This window comes from Onychomys torridus, chromosome 4 (genome assembly GCF_903995425.1).
Source record: "Onychomys torridus chromosome 4, mOncTor1.1, whole genome shotgun sequence".
NCBI classification, from domain to species: Eukaryota; Metazoa; Chordata; class Mammalia; order Rodentia; family Cricetidae; genus Onychomys; species Onychomys torridus.
Genome location: NC_050446.1, coordinates 62,453,922 through 62,475,199, shown reverse-complemented (window position 1 = coordinate 62,475,199; position 21,278 = coordinate 62,453,922). Strand labels below are relative to the sequence as shown.

The 21,278-nt window shown below is 38.1% G+C and overlaps 1 protein-coding gene across 1 annotated transcript; it reads left to right on the top strand.

The window, feature by feature from the left end:
- The first annotated feature begins 9,076 nt into the window (after positions 1-9,076).
- LOC118582782 (olfactory receptor 8J3) lies at positions 9,077-10,024 on the top strand. Its single transcript, XM_036185883.1, has one exon. It carries the CDS (start codon positions 9,077-9,079, stop codon positions 10,022-10,024), a length of 948 nt encoding a protein of 315 aa, XP_036041776.1.
- The last annotated feature ends 11,254 nt before the right edge of the window (positions 10,025-21,278 follow it).

Below are 21,278 nucleotides of genomic sequence, written 5' to 3'. Positions count from 1 at the left end.
CTGCAGGTTTGCCTTGTCCAACTTCCATGTGATGGTTTTTGTTTTTTCTTATTATATATTTTATTTTGTTATGTTGAGTTTTTATCTCTTAGAAGCGTATTCTTTTATAATGAGAGACAGAAGGGGAGTGGCTATGGATGGGAGGGGAGGTGGCAAGGAGCTGGGATGAGTAGAATAAGAGACAGGAAACTGTAATAAGGATATATTGTATAAGAAAACAATACAGTTTTAATAAAAGTGGGGGAAATAACTAAAAAAATAAAAATTAATTTAAAAAAGAGATGTCTTTCAGACATTTAATAATCTTTCTGTCTTTGCTTTGAATTTTTACACTTTTACTCTAGATACAAATATCTCCTATTAAGAAGCAGAGTGCTAGAGAGGTTCCCCAGAAAGCCATAAAGATACCTCCACTATAGACTACTGGCAATGGTCGAGAGAAAGCCCCAGGTGACCTACTCTGGTGATCAGATGGTTGAACATCCTAACTGTCATGATAGAACTCTCATCCAGTGAATGGTGGAAGCGGATGCAGAGATCCATGGCCAAACCCCAGGTGGAGTGCCAGGAATCCAATTGGCTAGAGAGGAGGGATTGTATGAGCAAGAGATATCGAGACCATGATTGGAAAAACAAATAGCCAAACTAGCAGAAACATACGAATTGTGAACAAATAGCTGAGGAGCCCCCATGGAACTGGACCAGGCCCTCTGGATAAATGAGACAGTTGATTAGCTTGAACTGTTTAGGAGGCCCCAGGCAGTGGGACCTGGACCTGTCCTTGGTACATGAGCTGGCCTTTTGGAACCTAGGGCCTATGCTGAGACATTTTGCTCAGCCTTGGTGTAGGGAGGAGGGGACTGGACCTGCCTCAACAAAATCTATTTGGCTGGGCTGACTCCCCAGGGGAGATCTTGTCTTAAAGGAGGTGGAAATGGGGGGTTAATGGGGGGGAGGTTGAGGGGGTAGGAGGAGGGAAGACAGGGGAATCTGTGACTGATATGTAAAATTAAATTAATTATAAAAATATCTTTAAAAAACGTCTCCTATTTATTCAGCTTCAATACACTTCTGTTGAGAAAAATCACCTATAGCTAGATGTTCACAAAGAATTATAATGGTAATGTTTTGGGGGTTTTGTTTGTTTGTTTGTTTGTTTTTCGAGACAGGGTTTCTCTGTACCTTTGGAGGCTGTTCTGGAACTCTCTGTGTAGACCAAGCTGGCCTCGAACTCACAGAGATCCACCTGCCTCTGCCTCCCAAGTGCTGGGATTACAGGTATGTGCCACCACTGCCCAGCCAGCAATGGTAATGTTTTAAACGCAATTGTTTGACGAAATGTGCATTGTACTTTCCCTAAATTTGTTTCCACACAAGTCTAGATCTTTTCACTTAAAAAATATAGCAGCAACAACAGTGAAAATATTTGTATCTATTTTTATTAGGGAATGCAATTTAAATGTGAATTAAAAAGAAAATTGTTAGAGTATTACTCAGTAAAAGTCCAACTCCATCTCTTTTCTGTTTTATTTATTTATTTTAATTTCTATAAAGCTTTATTATCAATCTACCACACAGAGACAAAGCCCAACTCCCCTCCCTTAACAAGCGAGCTGAATAGCATTTAACAAAAAGAGCCACTGGTAGGACAAGGTCATGTGTGAAACTACTTCAAAGGGGCAAAAACAGAAGGAGATAAAAGTGAATAGAAAATTTCTTAATAAAAAGAAAAAAAAGAATGTTAAATGAAAAAAATCGCATAGGGGTGTTAAAACAAACAAACAAACAAACAACAACAACAAAAACAAAAAAAACAAAACCAAAAAAAAACACCATATCACAACACTTCGAAGCCCAGCAACTGGGAGGTAAAAGCTACGAGTCTCAGGCCAGAGACAAAACATCCACAATATATAGTAAGAAACCCCCAAAAATGGCTGTGGTAGAAGCAGAGGGATTAATGAGGTTGTCATCCCCAGCCAGACTATGACACGATTTCAGAGATACCCAGAAGAGAGTTTGAGTTTCTCCAAAGCTTTCAAAGTTTCAGGGAGCCCAGGGATGGCTTTTTGGGAGGACTCTTCAGGGTTCTCCCCATGGTGGCCCTTGTTCAAATTTTTGTACTGGTAGAACTCGAGACTGACGCGAGACCCAGTGAATGGTGAGCCCCGTATTTTCAACCTGTGCACAACTCGCCCCTTGGAAAAAGGCACTACTTGGAATAAAGTCTCCACTTGCACCCAAAGCTCTCTGGTGCTAGTACGCTGTCACGTGACTGGTACACACTGTACCTCAGCTTCTCTCTGTGTTTCTTGGACAGCTGCTTGAGCTTCCTCTTGTTCCTTCCTCTCTTGGGGTCCTTCACCATGGGTTCCCTCTTAATGTCTCCTAGTTTGAGTTTGACAGCCAGGGCCTAGGAAAGCTCCCTGTTTTGGTCTGGCTCCACCTTAAAGTGTGAATCCTCCTTGAAAGGTGGCTCCACCTTGAAGTGTCTTTTCAGCCCTTGACAAGGCTCACTGGTGAGCGGGAGAGTTGATTCCCCACAATTCCTTCTTGAGAGCCCAGACTTGCACACCTTTGGAATTTCCGCCATCTTGACTGCAGTCACTTTAGTTCTAGCTGATCAGTTTCTCTGTTTTTATTTTAATTAAAATATTATTACACTACAGAAATAAAAAGAAGTTAGGACACAGGTAAGAGATACACTCAATGCATAATCAGTCCAAGTAAGAGGATGTGAGGATTGTGAGAAGTCAGCTCTATGTAAGACTGAGAATAAATCAAACCTGAGGGGCTCTACCTGCAGGGACCTAGGTCTTTGAACTTGTACGACATGAAAAATACGTAATTTTCATCCTACAAGCATCTTTGTCTGTGCTAATTATTTGTGGACACCCACTATAATTAATATACCCTTTGTGCTTCTCTTTTGTTCTTTCTTCCTTTCTTTCTTCCTTCCTTCCTTCCTTCCTTCCTTCCTTCTTTCCTTTCTTTCTTTCTTTCTTTCTTTCTTTCTTTCTTTCTTTCTTTCTTTCTTTCTTTCTTTCTTTCCTCTCTCTCCCTCCCTCTCTCTCTTTCTCTCTTACTTTCTTTTCTTTCTTCCTTTCTTCCATCTTTCCTTCCTTACTTCTTTTCTGGTTATTGTTGTTGCTTTTGTTTTGTTTTTAGACAGTGTCTATCTGTGTAGCTTTGCCTGTTCTAGACTCCCTACATGGACAAGGGTGACCTTAAATTCACAGAGCTTTGCCTGCCTCTGCCTTCTAAGTGAAGAGATTAAAGGCCTGTGCTACCACATCTGGTTTTGTGCTTATTTCCTTATCTAAACATCACTGCAGCAGGTAACCATATCAAAATTTCTAACTTCTTGGCTTCTCATAATCTTAAAAAGCATGTATTATCATGTAATATGCAAGTGTTTATAATAAATATGCAAACAGACATATGCCCATTTTTACCAATCACCTAACTTTTAGATTGCAATTTATCAATACATTTCTCTTCTTAGACACTAGGAATTAAAATTTAAATTCTATATGTGTTTATAATTTCAGAGTGTCCATAATTCGGTACATCAAAACATTACATATTCATGTATGGATGCTTTCACAAAAGATGTTCTATACCGAAAAGAATGTGTTCATTGGATAAAATTTTATAGATTTGTATTAGACATTAAATGTGAAAAGCACACAAATCTAAATGCTCAATGGTTACAAAATGAACTTTTAATAAAAATGTATAGTCATATTCAAAAGACAAGACTTCACTTTGCAATACTGCTGATTCTTTTCTAATAGTTGTCTAGTTTACCCTCTACTGAAATAGAAGTTTAAATAAATAATAAAAGAATGATTTTATACATGAAACACGTGTGCAGGAAGTTTGTATGTGTTTGTTTTGTTGTCTGTATTTGTAAGTAGGAGTGGGTGGGTATGGGTGGTTGGTGCATGAAAGGGGGTATACAGTTGTGTACCCATGCACATACATACTGAGGTCATCATAATGCACCCAGTGTTCTACTTTATAGCTTTCCATCTATTTTCTTGACGGACTACTTCTCTGAATTGTAAATTTGCATTTTGAGTAGGCTAACTAGCCAGTAAGCACCTGAGATCTCCTGTATTCATCTCCCAATGCTGCTTGCCAGTCAAATGAAGCCATTACTCACTCAAGTTTTTATGTATGAACTGGAGTCTTCATACTTGCACTGCAAACACTGTTACACACTTAGCCATCTACTTAGTCAATGGATGTTATAGTTTAAAATCTACTTCATACCGTTCCTGGAGGTAATGACTATGTCAATTCTATTTTTGAAGTAAAGGGAAATAAAGCATGAAGACAGATGGTAGAATGATTGGCACATTCTTTGGAGATACAACTTGTTCTCGCTTTATTGCTAGACCACTAGTTCTTAGGTGTGAAAATAATCCATGTTTGCAATAAGGAATCCTAGCAAAGAAGGGAGGTCTTTTAATAGTTGTAATTTAATCTCTATTCCTTTTAGATACCATTTATTTGAATTCAATACAATTCAGTAATACAGGCTCAGACTACAGCAAAGAAAACAAGTGTGTGCCCAAAAGGTGGGAGGATAGGGAGTTCCCATTCATCCTGGGGATATACTGTCAAACCTTGTCTTAAAGAAGAGAGAAATTATCTGTTTATGACTGGATTAAATCCTACATGGGAGTCTTGTTAGGCAATCAGTCCTTGTAGCATCTTCCCCAAGGATGCAACAGACTATTTATGGGTCTTGGCATCACTGTGCTTCACATTTTGAATCTCAAAGGTTTGTAGCACTGAATGAACTCATGGATGCAGCCATGTAGAGATTTTTGACCAAGAACATGAAGTCCAATGTCCATTTCAGGTTGGTTAAAAATATTCTATATTTTTCTATAAGGACTTTAAAAATCCACATAATGTCTTAAAGCAGACCACCCCCTTTAATTTTAGAAGTATGAATAGCTGATAATCAGATAGTAAAATATTTTCAACAGCATTTATTCAGAAGATTATAACTGTATTTATTAGTACAGGGTGCAGTAATGATCATCCACCCATGTTTTTAAATTGAATTTTCATTGTCTCATGTATTAAGTAAATCATATTCCTTAAACAATGCACTTTTCTTGGTGAATAATTTTTGTTATTTTATTGTTGTTATATTAGCCAAATAGGAAATTCTATGTTTTCATCATTACATTTACTTTCTTAAAAAAAGTAGATACATAGTACTACAAACAAATTACATCTTTTCTTGAGAATGCAAATTTCTTTGGAAAAAATGTAAGTTAAAGGTAATGATATTCCTGCATAGTGGTACATGCAATAATCTAAGTTTATAGGAGTTTGAAGCAAATAGAATATGGGAAACATGCTAGTCAGTTACAGGTGGGTCAGCACTAGAGAGTGAGACTGCCTCATAAAGACATTAAAAATATTTGATGGCACATATGCAAATTAATGTAGTGTTTTAAAATGTGCAATCAACTAAGAAGTGAAACACATTTACAAAAGTCGTCTATCAGACAGTAGATGACTCTGCCTACATTTCAGATAAGCATCTGTTGAAAGGAAACACTTTGATGAGGTGTCAGAATACTGGTTCACATTGGAAAGGGACATCTGCTAAAAGAGTGGACTTTAACTATGGAATCCCAGAACCCTAGTTTATCATGATAAAGCCTGTTTCATAGTCATAACATTCTCAGGAAGCAAAAATGTTTTCTGAAATTTTCACTTAGTTCATTTACCCGGTATAGGAAGTTCAGAATAAACTTCTCCTCTGCCTGCTTCAAGCATGTTTGAGAGCAAAGCTCTGGATGACCTTAGAAAGCCCATCATCTTGCCTCTATATCTTGAGTCCAGCGGATAGAGCCTTACACCACTAGATCTGCTTTTCCTCTTTCTTTTTGAGATAGTTCCTTGCTATGTGACTGAAACAAGGCTGGAAACTGACATGTAATTCACCATTCCTTTGCCTCAGCTTCATGAGTACTGTGATTACTAGTACCAACCATCAAACTTAACATTTTCTTTTAATATTAAGCCAGATCTTCTAAACTCAAAATGTTGGTTATCAGTGATCAATGACAGATATTTGGTGGACAGCATATCAAACTTTGTTTTAAATAAAAGACAGAAATGTCTTGTCATGCATGGCCTAATACTATGCCTCTACATACTTTATAGTCTCTCAAGTACTTGTAACAAAGAAACCACTAATACTTGATTCCCTAAATGCCTAGTAAATATTTTACAAGCTTGAAAAGCACAGTATACTGAAAACAGAACTTGTATTACTACATTTTAAAAAATTTACTATGAAATTCCTATGGACATTGACCTGATTCTCAAATATCCCCCCAATCACTATTATATGCATAAGCTGTCATTACCCACTCCATGTGATTCAATTCAAAGATTATTTAGAAGTTGCCATCTTATTCTTCTTGTAGCTGTCAAATTTATCTTTCAAACTCCATCTTTTCCACATTGGCCTACCCAGCAATATCTCACTCCAAAAAAAGTCCATAAAAATAGCTAAGTGGTTTTTCTATGCTTTAAAATTTCCTTTTGGTCCCACCTCTAGCCTTTTCCCAAACCCTACAGTTCATAATCATCACAACAGCAAAAAATACTGTGGTTCAAATCAAGTTAATCAAAATATTTGTCTCTCTTAACATTTCTCTATGTTTCACAAATAAGGAAACAAGTACAAAATCCATATATAATATATGCCCAACGTAATATCACATGAGAGACTACTAATTCCCCACTTCCTTATAAAACCTAGTCACATTCTCTCCTCTTAAGCTCTCCCTTCCCACACACAGAAAGCTTGTACTTGGTAAGGCATTTCCTATCACAGAGAATGGCATTTCTCCTCTGTTTCTTATGGCCCAAAACCCTGGAAAATTTTCCCCTCTGATTCTTTACATAATTGTTTTCATATGTTTATTTAGGATTAAATTCAAACGTTGTTTTTGCAGAAACAAGCTCCCCATTATTCCACATCAAATTACTCTCCCTGGTTGCCTCAATAAAACCCTACCTGTAGTTTGCGGATCACACCTGGTACCTACTGCAGTGATCTCGTTCACAGGTTTATTTTACAAATTTGGTTTCCTGGGCTAGTACATGGAACATTAGGTGCATGAGGAAAGACAAATGATTTATACAAAATTTCAACATGTTTTTTGTCCCAGAGCAGAAACTCAGGAGATGTGTGGTTAACACATAAATGACAAAAATGTCACAAAGAAATCAAGGGGACAGAGTAGTGTTTGTTGTCAGAGACAAAGGTATCAGCTGCCCTACAATGCTATGTTTCACTTGGGTTTATTTATCTGATTTAATTTGATTTTTCACAGTATCACTTTTTTCTTTTCTTTTCTAATTGCAGCTTAAGTGTCCATGTTTTTGCCTGTCCATTTTAGAGAGAGAGCACATGTCAACACCTCTTGGATTTTATCAGACATTTGTGGAAACATAATTATGACATGACTCTCCAAACATTAAGTGCAAATGCATATTATATCATAGGAATGATATGAAGAGAGCCAATATTATTATAATAAAATATTGAAATATTCATATAAATGATTAAATTAGAAGACAAATTTTATACATTATAAAATAGTCAAAATTTAATAAGATTATTATTGATTAAAACACAATAGAAAGAATATGAAGCTTATAGGACAAAAATGGAAAGTGTAGTCAAGGGTAGTATGTCCTATGAATAATTTCAAGGTGTTATAAAATAGTAATATCTTTGAAAGTAGAGATTCAACACTTTGAATTGAAAGACCCCCTACAATAGCTTTAGCTTGACTGCTGTAACGCCATTTTGCAAGGCTTAAACATAAAGAACAGGATATCTGCGGTTCAGGGGAAGAAGGCCAAACAGGAGTTCATAACTATGGTCGGCCACCCGGCCTTGGGAGAGAAACCATTGAGTCAAAACAGGATATCTATGGTGGGCCACCTGGCCTTGGGGAATAGACAGTTGGGCTAGGAAAACACCACTGTGCCCTAGACAAGGCCAAGTCAGCCACACACAGCAAATTTCCGAGAATTAAGAATATGTCCCCAAGTTCACCCTGGCCTTATTTGAATCAACCAATGGGAACCCTGTAACTATGCTTCTCGCTTCTGTAACCGCGCTTCTGCCCCTGGGATCCTATAAAGAGTCCCCCTTTCCCTCGGAAGGTGCACAAGTCCTCTGAGAGACTTGTCGCCCCAGGTACCTGTGTATTCAAATAAACCCTCTTGCTGTTTGCATCTGATGGATGGTTTCGGCGTGTTCCTTGGGTTCGGGGTCTCTCCTGAGGGAAGATCTCCTCCGGGAATTGATTAAAACACAATAGAAAGAATATGAAGCTTATAGGACAAAAATGGAAAGTGTAGTCAAGGGTAATATGTCCTATGAATAATTTCAAGGTGTTACAAAATAGTAATATCTTTGAAAGTAGAGATTCAACACTTTGAATAATATTCCTAAATGCCTAAGGACATATCTTCATGTGGTTCTGAATTAGTTAATAAAGCAGGAAATAAATGAAATGATAACAGATTCAGTGGCAAAATATGTAAGTTAGATTTGTATCTAGAGACTTTTTATGACAGTCTATAGAAAATGGGAAGGACACCATCTACAAACATGTATGCTTCAGATAAAACAAGTCTCAGTATAATGATAGTTTGGATTGTTGAATATCATGCAAATCCTCATGCCCCTCTCTTACTCAATAAGACATAAGATATGAAGCATAGCTTCAAATACTGCAGCCTAAGCACATGTCTGTACTTCCATATGAAGGTAAAGAAGATTACTTACCTGATGCAGTATTATTTATTTAATTCATTATCCTTGATTACCCTCACATCACTGCAGCACAAGTTCAAGCAGCAAAACTTGACTTTTGTAAGTGAATTGCAACTCACTTATAATTCAAAAAAATTCTCAAAAAGGGACCCTCCTATCTAAGGGCAATTGTAGAAAACACTTCCTTAACTTTGTATACAATTCTTTCCTTCTCCAAACAGATGAATTTACAACTTTTACATGGCTCCTAGAAATTTATCTCATGTCACTGAGTTCATTCTTGTTGGTGTCTCTGATCGTCCAGAACTACAGGTACCACTTTTTTTTGTCTTCCTGGTCATCTACATGCTGACGGCAGCAGGAAACCTGGGCATCATCACCCTCACCACCGTGGACTCACGACTTCAAACTCCCATGTACTTCTTCCTCAGACACCTGGCTGTCATCAACTTTGGCAACTCCACTGTCATTGCACCTAAAATGCTGTTCAACTTCTTAGTCAGTAAGAAAACCACCTTATACTATGAATGTGCCACCCAGCTGGGAGGATTCCTGATTTTCATTGTAGCAGAGATCTTCATGCTGGCTGTGATGGCCTATGACCGCTATGTGGCCATCTGCAATCCCCTGCTCTACATGGTGGTGGTATCTCGGCAGGTCTGCCTTTTGCTGGTGTCCCTCACATACTTGTATGGCTTTTGCACAGCCATTGTTGTTTCATCTTGTGTGTTCTCTGTGTCTTATTGCTCCTCCAATAAAATCAACCACTTTTACTGTGATAATGTCCCTCTGTTAGCACTGTCTTGTTCTGACACCCACCTTCCAGAAACTGTAGTCTTTATATCTGCAGCTACAAACTTGTTTTTTTCCATGAGTATAGTTCTAGTGTCTTATTTCAACATTGTGTTGTCTATCTTAAGGATCCGTTCATCAGAAGGAAGGAAAAAAGCCTTTTCCACCTGTGCTTCACATATGATGGCTGTCACAGTTTTCTATGGGACACTGTTATTTATGTATTTGCAGCCTCAAACTAACCATTCACTAGATACTGATAAGATGGCCTCTGTATTTTATACACTGGTGATCCCAATGCTGAACCCCATGATCTATAGCCTGAGGAACAAGGACGTGAAGGATGCTTTAAAGAGATTCATGACAAATCCATGTAATTCTTTCAAATCAATGTAAATTTTATTTTTATTTTTATTTATTCATTCATTCATTTGTTTGTTTGTTTATTTATTCTGTGTTTCTTGAAACAGGATTTCTCTGTGTAGCTTTGTGCCTTTCCTGAAACTCACTCTGTAGCCCAGGCTGACCTTGAACTTGCAGAGATCCGCCTGCCTCTGCCTTCCAGGGGATTGGGATTAAAGGCACGAGACACTACCACTCAGCTAACCAATGTAACTTTTATATACCTTTGGTTAATAAAGACAAGGTTATGATCACTCAACACTGTGTAATAAAAAGTCAGATGGCTGACATACAGGTTTAAAGTCAGTCCTGGGCAAAAAAAAGGATCAAGGACTGAAGCAGAACTGAGACACAAAATAAACAGAAACGCTTTTGATTATAACAGTAAACTACACACATACATGTGAATAACTACCCATTAGCAATCTTGTAACTAATTTGGAAGAAATGTTTGCAAGAACACACAGATATCGGGGGTTTTGTTCTTTTTTTAAATTTTTTATTCGTTAATATAGAGTCTATCTACTCTTATTCTTTCTAACAACTCCTATTGGACCATCTCCCACACTCACTCAATTTTACTCTCCTTTCTCCATTTCAATTAATTATTATTTATGACCTACTGAATGTTTTGTCTTTAATGTTAAATAAACTTGAATATTAGAGAGAAAGTGGGAAAAGGGAGGAGAAAGAGAGAAGGGAATGGAGTAATGAAAGAAATAAGAAAGAAGGGAAAAAGAAAGACGATAGGGAATAAGGAGAGAAAAGAGGGAAGGGAGGAGCAAGGACAGACAGAAAGAGAAGATGGCAGAAAACATGATGGAGAGATCGAAACAGTACAGGAAGCCACTCACAGGCTTTTCCACAGATAAAGCCAGAACAATTTCAGTTGAAAAATGTAAATATGTAGGTTTTAATTAAAGTATTTTCTTATCTAGATGAGAAGATTCCATGTTATGTTAAATACATGTTGACATACTTTATAGGTAATAAGAAACAGATAATTGCTCCATACAGGATAATTCCTATTGATTGTGTCTATACTCTGCCCTTGGGGACTGAACTGGTAACTCATTTTATGTGACTTTATCCCAGCGGTTTCCTTCCTATAGTGTAATGTGTAAAGGTGCAACACGACAGTGGAGAGAGATGACAAACACTAATTCAGCTAGGAAATAGATTAATACTACCAGTGATAAATCAAGTCTACAGTGGGGTTATTTATCATGATGTGAACAAGATAGCAACCCACTGCTTTTATATCTTTATCTAATCCTAGAACTTTAATCCAAGTATAAGAAACACTGAGAGGAAACCCAATAGAGTAGCATTGCAGAAAATAGTGGCCAATATAGTCTCCCCCAATAGCCATAACATCCAGAGAGGCTGTGACAGCATAGAGGACATTAAGAAAATAAACTAAGTACATGCCTATTTTGGATGGGGTGTCTGAATTTAATTGATATAAAACTAAATTCTGAGTAAAGATGTAATCTCTGAATGGTAATTAAATATATGATATTCATTGAACATACTGTTGAAACATACCATAGCATCCCCTCTTTTCTCCTATCATCATATGGACTTTTACTTTGAAATAAAATCTGGGGTTTGAGGATGTCCCTGAGTTTGTGAAGTCTTTATCAAGTACACATGAAGCCCTAGGTTTGACCCCATCACTGCTTTAGATGGGAAGCACAGTTCATGAAATAAGACTTGGATATAGAATGTGGTTTTTTCTCAGATGAGGCTGTTGACAACAGAACACCACATTAAAACAACAAATAAAATAAAATAAAATAAGATGTAAAGTCATCATTCTGACATCACTACACACATGTGTACAAACATCTCCCTCACATATACATACCTACCCCCACAAAATAATCTTATGTAGGAGATCTCATCTACAACCTCTTCCCTGGGCGATCTATGCCTTCCTCTTAGGGTTCTCCTTGTTAGTTAGCTTCTCTGGAGCTGTGGGGTGTAGTCTGGTTATCACTTACTTTACATCTAGTATCCACTTATGAGTGAGTACGTATCATGTTTGTCCTTCTGAGTATAGGTTACCTCACTCAGGATGCTATTTTTTAGTTCCATCCATTTGCCTGCAAATTTCATATCATTGTTTCTTTACTGCTGAGTAGTACTCCATTTTGTATATGTGGCACATTTTTCTTTATCCATTCTTCAGTTGAAGGGCATCTAGGTTGTTTCCAGGTTCTTGCTATTATGAATAATGCTGATATGAACATAGCTGAGCATGTATCCTTGTGGTATGATTGAGCATTCCCTGGGTATATGCCCAAGAGTAGTATAGCTGGGTCTTGAGGTAGGTAGATTGATACCCAATTTTCTGAGAAACCACCACACTGATTTCCAAAATGGCTGTACAAGTTTGCATTCCCACTAACACTAGAGGAGTGTTGCCCTTGCTTCACATCCTCTTCAACATAAGCTGTTATTATTGTTTTTGATCATAGCCATTCTGAAAGGTGTACGATAGTATCTCAGCATTATTTTGATTTGCATTTCCCTGATAACTAAGGATGTTAAGTAATTCCTTAAATATCTTCTGGCCATTTGAGATTCTTTTTTGGGCGGGGGCAATGGAGGGTAGGAGATGAGAGATGAGATCATAAGGGAACAGGATGGTCAAGGTGAAACAGAAATGAAGTGGGAGACCAAGGAAAGAGATGCCGTGATAGAGGGAGACATTATGGAGATAGAGAGAAACAGGGTGCTAGGGGCAATCCCAGAAATCCACAAGGATGATCTAGCTTAGACTAATAGCAATAGTGGAGAGGGTGCCTGAACTGGCCTACTCCAGTAATCAGGTGGTGAATATCCTGGTCAAGCACCAGGTTGAGCACCAGGAGTCTAGTCAGAGAGAGAGAGAGAATAGTGATTCTATGAGCAAGGGGCATCAAAATTATGATGGGGAAATGTACAGAGACAACCAAACCAAACTAGTGGGTACTCATGAACTGTGGACCGATAACTATGGAGCCTCTTGGGACTGGACCAGGCCCTCTGCATAGCCGAGAGAGTTATATAGCTTTACCTGCTTAAAGGGCCTCTGGGTAGTGGGATCAGGATCTAACCCTGGAGTACGTGTGGGCTTTTTGGAGCCCAGTACTTATGGAGGGACACCTTACATAGCCTTGGTGCAGGAGGAGGGGCTTGGACCTGTCTCAACTGAATGCACCAGGCTCTTCTTCCCCAAGGGAGACCTTGCTTTGGAGGAGGTGGGCATGGGGGTGAGTTTGGGAGAAGCCTGGGGGGACAGAAGAGGGAGGAGAGGGGGATTTATGGTTGGTATGGAAAAACAAATAGAAAATTTCTTAATGACAAAAAAGAAAATCACAAAGTTCAAACATCTTAGCTATGTTGATATATATTTTTATTTCTAGACATCATTTTGTGTTTTTATTTTTATTTATTTTTCCCTGATGTTTACTTTTATCAAGATAAACAGATTTGGAATTGTACCAAATATGTATTTAATTAATGGCATTATAATTTTCTGAAGTTATAAACTCTCTAAATTACTTAACATTATTTAATTTGCCTATCATGAAGTTTTCACACATAATAACTCAGAAGGAAATAACAGATTTATAACAGTGTCTCATTGCAATTTAGCATATCCTGTGGAAGAAGACATACATTTTTATTTCAAGAGCTTGATAATTAGAACACAGATAAGATAAGGAAACTTTACAAACTTAGATCATTCAAATAAAAATGTAAAAAAAAAAAAAAAGAATCACTGTAGAGTAAATCCAGATTCTCCTTTAATCTGAATCAACACTGGAATTCACTGGAAAATACAAAGAATAACATCCCTGTGTTTATACAGGATTTTGGATTCAATACCCTGGCAAATTGGTTTGAGTAATAATGTCTCCCTAGTCTTGGGCATTTGAACACTTGGTGCCCAGTTAGTGATGCTATTTGGGGCTGTTCAGAGGAAGTAAGTTATTGGGACAGGCCTTTTACATACCAATCACAGACCCCCCTCTCATTCCTCCTCTTGTCCCCCACCCCCAGCCTTCCCTTACAACACCCCCCCATTCCCACCTCCTCTAAGGCAAGGCCTCTCATGGGGAGTCAGCATAATCTGGTACTTTCAGTTGAGGCTGGTCCAATCCCCACCCCCTGCATCAAGGCTGTGCAAGGTGTCCCACCGTAGGTAGTGGGCTCCAAAAAGGCAGCTCACGTACCAGGGATGGATCCTGATCCTACTGCCAGGGGATTCCCTTAAGCAGATCAACCTACATAACTGTCTCTCTATGTAGAGGGATGCATGGGTCCCCTTGGGAAGTGGAAATAGTTGGGATCTCCATGAGTAAACTAGGGGTGAGGGGGATAATAAAGGGTAGGAGATGGGGGATGAGAACGTAAGGGAATCGAATGGTTGAGCAGGCCTTTGACTTTAAAAGCCTTGGGCTGCTTCCAGTTTGCTCTCTCTGTTTTGTGTTTATCTTTGAAGACACCAGCTCTCAGCTTCTATTCTGCAGCCATTTTGCTACCATACCTTCTTGCCAAGATGGATTCTAACCCCTCTGGAACCATAAGGCCAAGTAACATGTTCCTTCTTGAAGTCTCTTCTGATCATGCTGTTTTATCACAGCAAAAGGAAAGTAACTAATACACCTGGGCAGGCCACTTTACAACTCTACCAATCAGTGGCATGATTGTAAATACAGATGTTTCTTGGTTGATTACTTAGTGTAGGAATCAAACCTATTGTACTCTCTGAAATATCATCCTTTGTACCAAAGTTAATTCTGATAATTTCATCATTATGGTATAAAAACAAAAACATACTATTTACCAAGTAAGACATCACAACAGATAGAGACACACCTCAAATTTCATGTCTCAAATTCAAAGCCTACCTATAACCCACATTTTTCTGAAAAATAAAGCAAATCAAAACTATGAAAACTTTATAGAAATTTTATATAAAATAAAATCTGTTAAATTATAAAAACAAGTAAAATGTTGTTAAATGAATATTTTATATTTAGTAAATGATTGTTAATGCTATTTAATAATTACAATAAAACTAATAACAATCTTTTCTCTTTGATATGAAATCAGACCATGAAGAGTTTACTAAAATTTAAAGGAATGACATTTCAGCAGCTGTATCTAATAGGAACATGGTGAGTGAATACTGGTTGTTGATTAATTTTGTCATCTACATAATAAAAACTACTTCAGGGGCTAGAGAAGCAGCTGAGAAGTTGACAAAACTTGCTGCTCTTCCTGAGGACCTGGGTTTAATTCCCACTGCAAACAGGGATCCAAACCACATGTCACTACAATTCCAGAGGATCTGATGCCTTCTTCTGAAAGTGGGTATTGCCCACATTTGGTACATATACATATATGCACACAAAACATCCATACACATAAAAACAAATATTTTTCAAAGACAAAATCCTCCTTAAAATGTCAATACCCCTTAGGTTATTTTCACCCTAAACTACTTCAAAACTACTTCTGTATTTATTGTGTACAAAGTATTATTTTAAGTTCTTGTGATGAAATCATAAAAAAAGTGACATGGACCAGAGTCCATTCTTCAGTGACAGGATCCTAAGTGGGAGGGCTAGGAGATGAGAAGATAAGGAAGATGGAAAACTGGGATCAGAAGATCTTGCATAAACTGTTGCCTTATGCCAAGCACTTTTATTAAGATGTACAATTTATTATATGCCACTTGCAGTAGAAAAAGGGAAAACAAAAAATGTTTCACACACAAAATCAAACAATGTTGCACAAGGGGAATATAGAATATCTCTGTATGGGGTTTTCTGGGTCCAAGGGCATCCTGGCAATTGGCAGCCAAGGAATACCACAAAGTCACACCAGGAAACACACCTCACACAAGAGAGTTACAGGAGAAAGACATAGAATGGTGGCTGTCTCTGAGTAGAAATAGAGACAGCAGAGGGCTAGGTGGAAGTGCAGGCTTTTTTAGAATATTGTAAGCATGTGCAGTGCACTAGTGGAAAAGTACAGTGCAGTAAAAAGTATTGAGAGCCTTGACTCTGAAGCATTTTTTGTCTCTTAAAGCTGCATCTCCAGACAGGGAATTTCCAAGAGTCAAAGCTCCACCAAGTCCAACAGCAGGGTGTTTTCCACTGGCCTGTTACTCTGCAATCTCAAGGATATAGAGACTAAGTACTCAGTGACCTTGGAACTGAAAACCATAGCCCCTTATGGTAGGAAGAATTGGAATCTCAGGATCTGAAGTCAAAGCTCTACCAAGTCCCTGGCCCTAGTCCATTACTGGCTCTATCAAGCATTTTCTTGGTTCTAAATGAGGAACTGTATTCCTTCCCCATATATCAGGACCTCAGGGAAAGTGTAAGATCTGTATCCCTGGACACAAAAGTTTCATTCTTTCTGGAGCTTCTACTGTGTTATAGAGGTTAATGAAAAAAAGTATGCATGATGACATGAGGAAGTTAGCAGAGGTTATGACTGTGGAGGATGAGTATTCCTGGCAAATAAAATCAGGTGCACAAAACAAGGAAAGTACAAAATTCCAAGTGTTCTTTTAGCTGTTGGAACACCAATGTGGCCAGAGCAACATGTTGCTGGGAGAATGTAAAGTATGAGTCTGGTAACCTGGCCAGGAACAACAGCCCAGATTGTTATTCCATGCCTTCCTACTTGTTGGTAATCAAGATTATACAAATGTCCTAGTTTCCTTCAGTGATCCTAGGCACAGCACTATATAGTTACAGTTTTCCTGCCTGGCCCAGTCAGGACAAATATCTCTTACCTGCCAGTCCCACAGTTGCTCAGACCCAACCAAGAAAGCACACAGAAACTTACATTGTTTAGAAACTGTATGGCCGTGGCAGGCTTCTTGTTATCTACTTCTTCTATCTTAAATTAACCCATTTCTGTTAGTCTATACTTTGCCACATGGCTTGTGGCTTACCAGTGTCTTTACATGTTGCTTTTCATGGCGGCAGCTGGCGGTGTCTCCTCCAGTCTTCTACTTCCCAGAATTCTCTACTCTCTTGTCCCGCCTATACTTCCTGCCTGGCCACTGGCCAATCAGAACTTTATTTACACAGAGTGATATCCACAGCAGCACTATAATCCCTACAGGTCATTGTGTACAGAGTTTCACTTTGTGTTGAAGCAGCGGTGCTGCTTCTCTGTAAATCAAGGTATTCAGCAGTCAACATCTTCATCCTTTTGTTCTCTAGATGGCTTTAAATAAGAAACAGTGTGCAGATAATGGAAGCAGAAGAAATTAGCAAAAGAAACGCAGCTAATAAAATATTTTCTATTAAATGATAAATAACCCAGGAAATTTTCTTCTAGACTGCAATTTAGACAAATGAATCATAAGCCTCCTCTCCCTCTTCCAGGCAGAAAAGTTGTTTTGTTTTGTTTTATTTTGTGATAATGGTATCTTGTTGTTGCTGTTGGTATTTTTAATCAGTTTAGCACTGTGCACCATGACAGCTTCTTTAGTTGAGATGAGATGTCATGTCTCTGCTTCATTACATAATTACATTAAGTATAAACAGTGTGGGGGGGGGATTTAGCTCAGTGGTAGACCGCTTGCCTAGCAAGCACAAGGCCCTAGATTCAGTCCTCAGCTCCAGCAAAAAAAAAAAAAAAGAGAGAAGAAATAGTGGTAATAGGTAATAGCAAGGAGGCTCTGAAGCCCTGGGGACTCTCTATTCTCTTGAAAGTTAAAAGTACAAGGGAACTCTGAAAGTCCCTAAGAGTAAGATTGTACTGTGTTTTCAGGCATGCACACACTCACTAATAGTGCTAATTTACTTTCATTTTACATAAAGTAAAGCTACAATTCACTGTTTTTTATCAGTCTGAGCAGCAGTGTGATAAAGCCTGGCCTTTACTACATTTTTGCCATATAAACAATGTCACAAATTTTGTGAGGAGACACAACTGTGAGTAAATGTAAGGTACACCATGGTCTGAATCATGACTTTTTACTTATAGGCATGTGCACCTTTGAATTCAAAGTATCAAAGCTTTCTGTTATTTTTTTGAATCTTGCTAGATACTATTATGACATTTTCTAACAACATGTGCTATTATGGCTCTCCTTCCTACCCTCCCCCTTGACTCCTGCTACCCTAGTCACCCCCTTGTAGCCTCCATTACTGAGATCTTTTCATTTTGTCATGCTCCATGTGTCCTTTTGCCTACTCCCTTATTCTTCCTCATATCATGTATAAACAAGGCCATCAAATGAAATATATGTAGTACTCACTGCACAAAATTTATAGGTTCCCAACTATAAATAGATAAACTATAGTTACTATAGATAAACAACTATAGTTTGCATTTTCATACCCCTCTATCAAATGGCATCTATTAATTATTAGTAATTTAATGTTTCATATCATACTATTCATATCATACTATAAAACAAAAGGTGAGAAGCATAAAGAAAAACAATGCCAGCCAGGTGGCACATGCCTTTAATCCCAGCACTTGGGAGGCAGAGCCAGGCAGATCTCTATGTGTTTGAGGCCAACCTGGTCTACAGAGCGAGATCCAGGACAGGCACCAAAGCTACACAGAGAAACCCTGTCTCAACCCCCACCCCCGCCAAAAAAAGAAAAACAATGTCTTTCAAGTCCCATTCATTTTATGGTCATACCAAAATTTCTTTTTGCATGATTGAAATCCAGTGTGTGTGTGTGTGTGTGTGTGTGTGTGTGTGTGTGTGTGTGTGTGTACACGCGCTTTCTTTGTCCTGAAGGCAAAGTACATACCCAGGGATTTACCAAATGATTTGTACATAAAGAATTGTGGACAATAAATTTTTCCAAGAATTAGATACTGTACTCATGCTATACTCATTGTGCTATATTCATAGATCATTGCCTAATCCATTTGTCATGAGAGAGACTTCACCTAGTAATAATAATAATAATAATAATAATAATAATAATAATAAAAAGATGTGATGGCATATTGCCAAGCATTAGGTGGACCTCAGGAAATCCTGTGGAAGAGGGGTTAGGAAGGATTATGGGAGCTAGAGAGGTCAAGAACACCACAAAAAAAGCCAACACAATCAACTAACCTAGGATCATGGAGCCTCACAGATACTGAACTGACAACCAGAGAACTTGCATGGGGCTGACCTAGGCCCTCTGCACATATGTTACAGCTGTGTAGCTTGGTCTTCTTGTGGGATTCCAGGGATCAGGGGCTATATATGACTCTGTTGCCTGCTTTTGGGACTCTTTCCTCCTATTGGGTTGCCTTGTCCATCCTTAAGAGAGAAGGTTTTTAGTCTTACTGAAACTTGATATGCCATGGCTGGCTGATATCCATGGGAGGACTGTACTTTTCTGAAGATAAAAAAGGAGTGGATGCAAGGGGTGGTGCAGGGGGAGTGGAAGTTTGGGGGAGAGGAACAGGAAGGACAGATGGGAGGGAAGGGAAACTGTGATTGGGCTGGGAAAATTAATTATTAATAATTTAAAAAGGAATTGTAGCTAGAGTTTTCCTGCCTGGCCCACAGTCAGGACATATCTCTCTCATCCGCCAGGCCCGTAGATGCTCAGAACCAACCAAGTAAACACACAGAAACTTACATTACTTACAAACTGTATGGCCATGGCAGGCTTCTTGTTATCTACTTCTTTTATCTTAAATTAACCCATTTCTATTAATCTATACTTTGCCACGTGGCTCATGGCTTACCAGTACCTTATTTCTTTCTTGTCATGGCAGCTGTTGGCCGTGTCTCTCTCTCTGCCTTCCACTTCCCAGAATTCTCTTCTCTGCTTGTCCCGAGTATACTTCCTGCCTGGCTACTGGCCAATTAACATTTTATTTATACAGAGTGATATCCACAGTAAGAAATGACATTTCTTCAACCTTAAAAAAAGTTATCAGACCCTCTGTAAAAACACTGTATTGAAGACAATGCTATAGATATATTCTTCATATAGAGATAGGCACTTCTTTGAATATATCTCCCACAGGAGTATAGACTCTCATTATTCTGATAGCTTCATTTTCTTATTCTCTGGAGAAGAGCCTCTGGGACAGAGACACTAACAAAGCCATGCAACCAGTTTCTCTGCGCACACACTATGAGGAGACAAAGAAGAACATCCTACCTGGGTAGGTTGAAAGAGCATCTCTGTGAGTTAGAACACTCCCAATACAATAAAATACAGTGGTTTGGAATATAAATGGGATTCATTTTGTTAGATAATATCAGGAGTTTGGTTTTTTGTTGTTGTTGTTGTTTGTTTGTTTTGTTTTTTGAGACAGGGTTTCTCTGTGTATCTTTGTGCCTTTCCTGGAACTCACTTAGTAGCCCAGGCTGCCCTTGAACTCACAGAGATCTGCCTGCCACTGCCTCCCGAGTGCTAGGATTAGTGCCACCATCGCCCTGCTCAGGTTCAACCTTTTATATATGGTAACAAGTTATAATATGAAACATTGTAAGTATAAACTCATTAAATCCAGTTTATAAGTACATAGAGGAAATCAAGCTCACATTTAACCAGAATATAATCCATATGCAAATTATCTTTTATCCTTGCAGTACCTATAGATTTTTACTGAAAATTAATGATGAGTACATTAGATAGACAAATGTCACTAATATGCACCTAGATAATACTTTGCAAAGAAAAGAATATGCCTTGAAAGCACAGGGAAGAACTATTCAAATAGACTTAGTAAATTTCATTTTCATTTCCTCCATTTCTCTATTATCTAGAAACAGTTATATTAAAAAACTAATGAAATGCTCTTGCTCTCAAATATAATGTCTAAAGTTGACCTAGAAAAACGTGTGGGTACAAATGAGAAGGTAAGAGGTGCAGGTGAGATAGATGTTTCACCAGGTTTCCATAGTAACAACATAGAAGAAGGCATTTAACAAGAGAGGATAAATCCAGCTATATTGTTCTAAGATATATTTCAATATAGTTGATAGGTAAGTGATGATTGTTCCTTTCAATGCCCATGTGTTTTGGTAGATAAGAAAACTGTATATTATAAACAAAAATATAAGGAAATGTTTAAGACAAAGGACATGTTATTGACAAACAGAAAGGAACCAAATTAGGTTTGTATCCATACAGTGGATCATTAGGTATACTTAGTGTTGGTGATTTTGAATGAAATGAAGAATATAAAAATGTCAAGTGCACAGTATGAAAAATCACATTCTCTTTGAAATGTAAAAGATATATGGTAC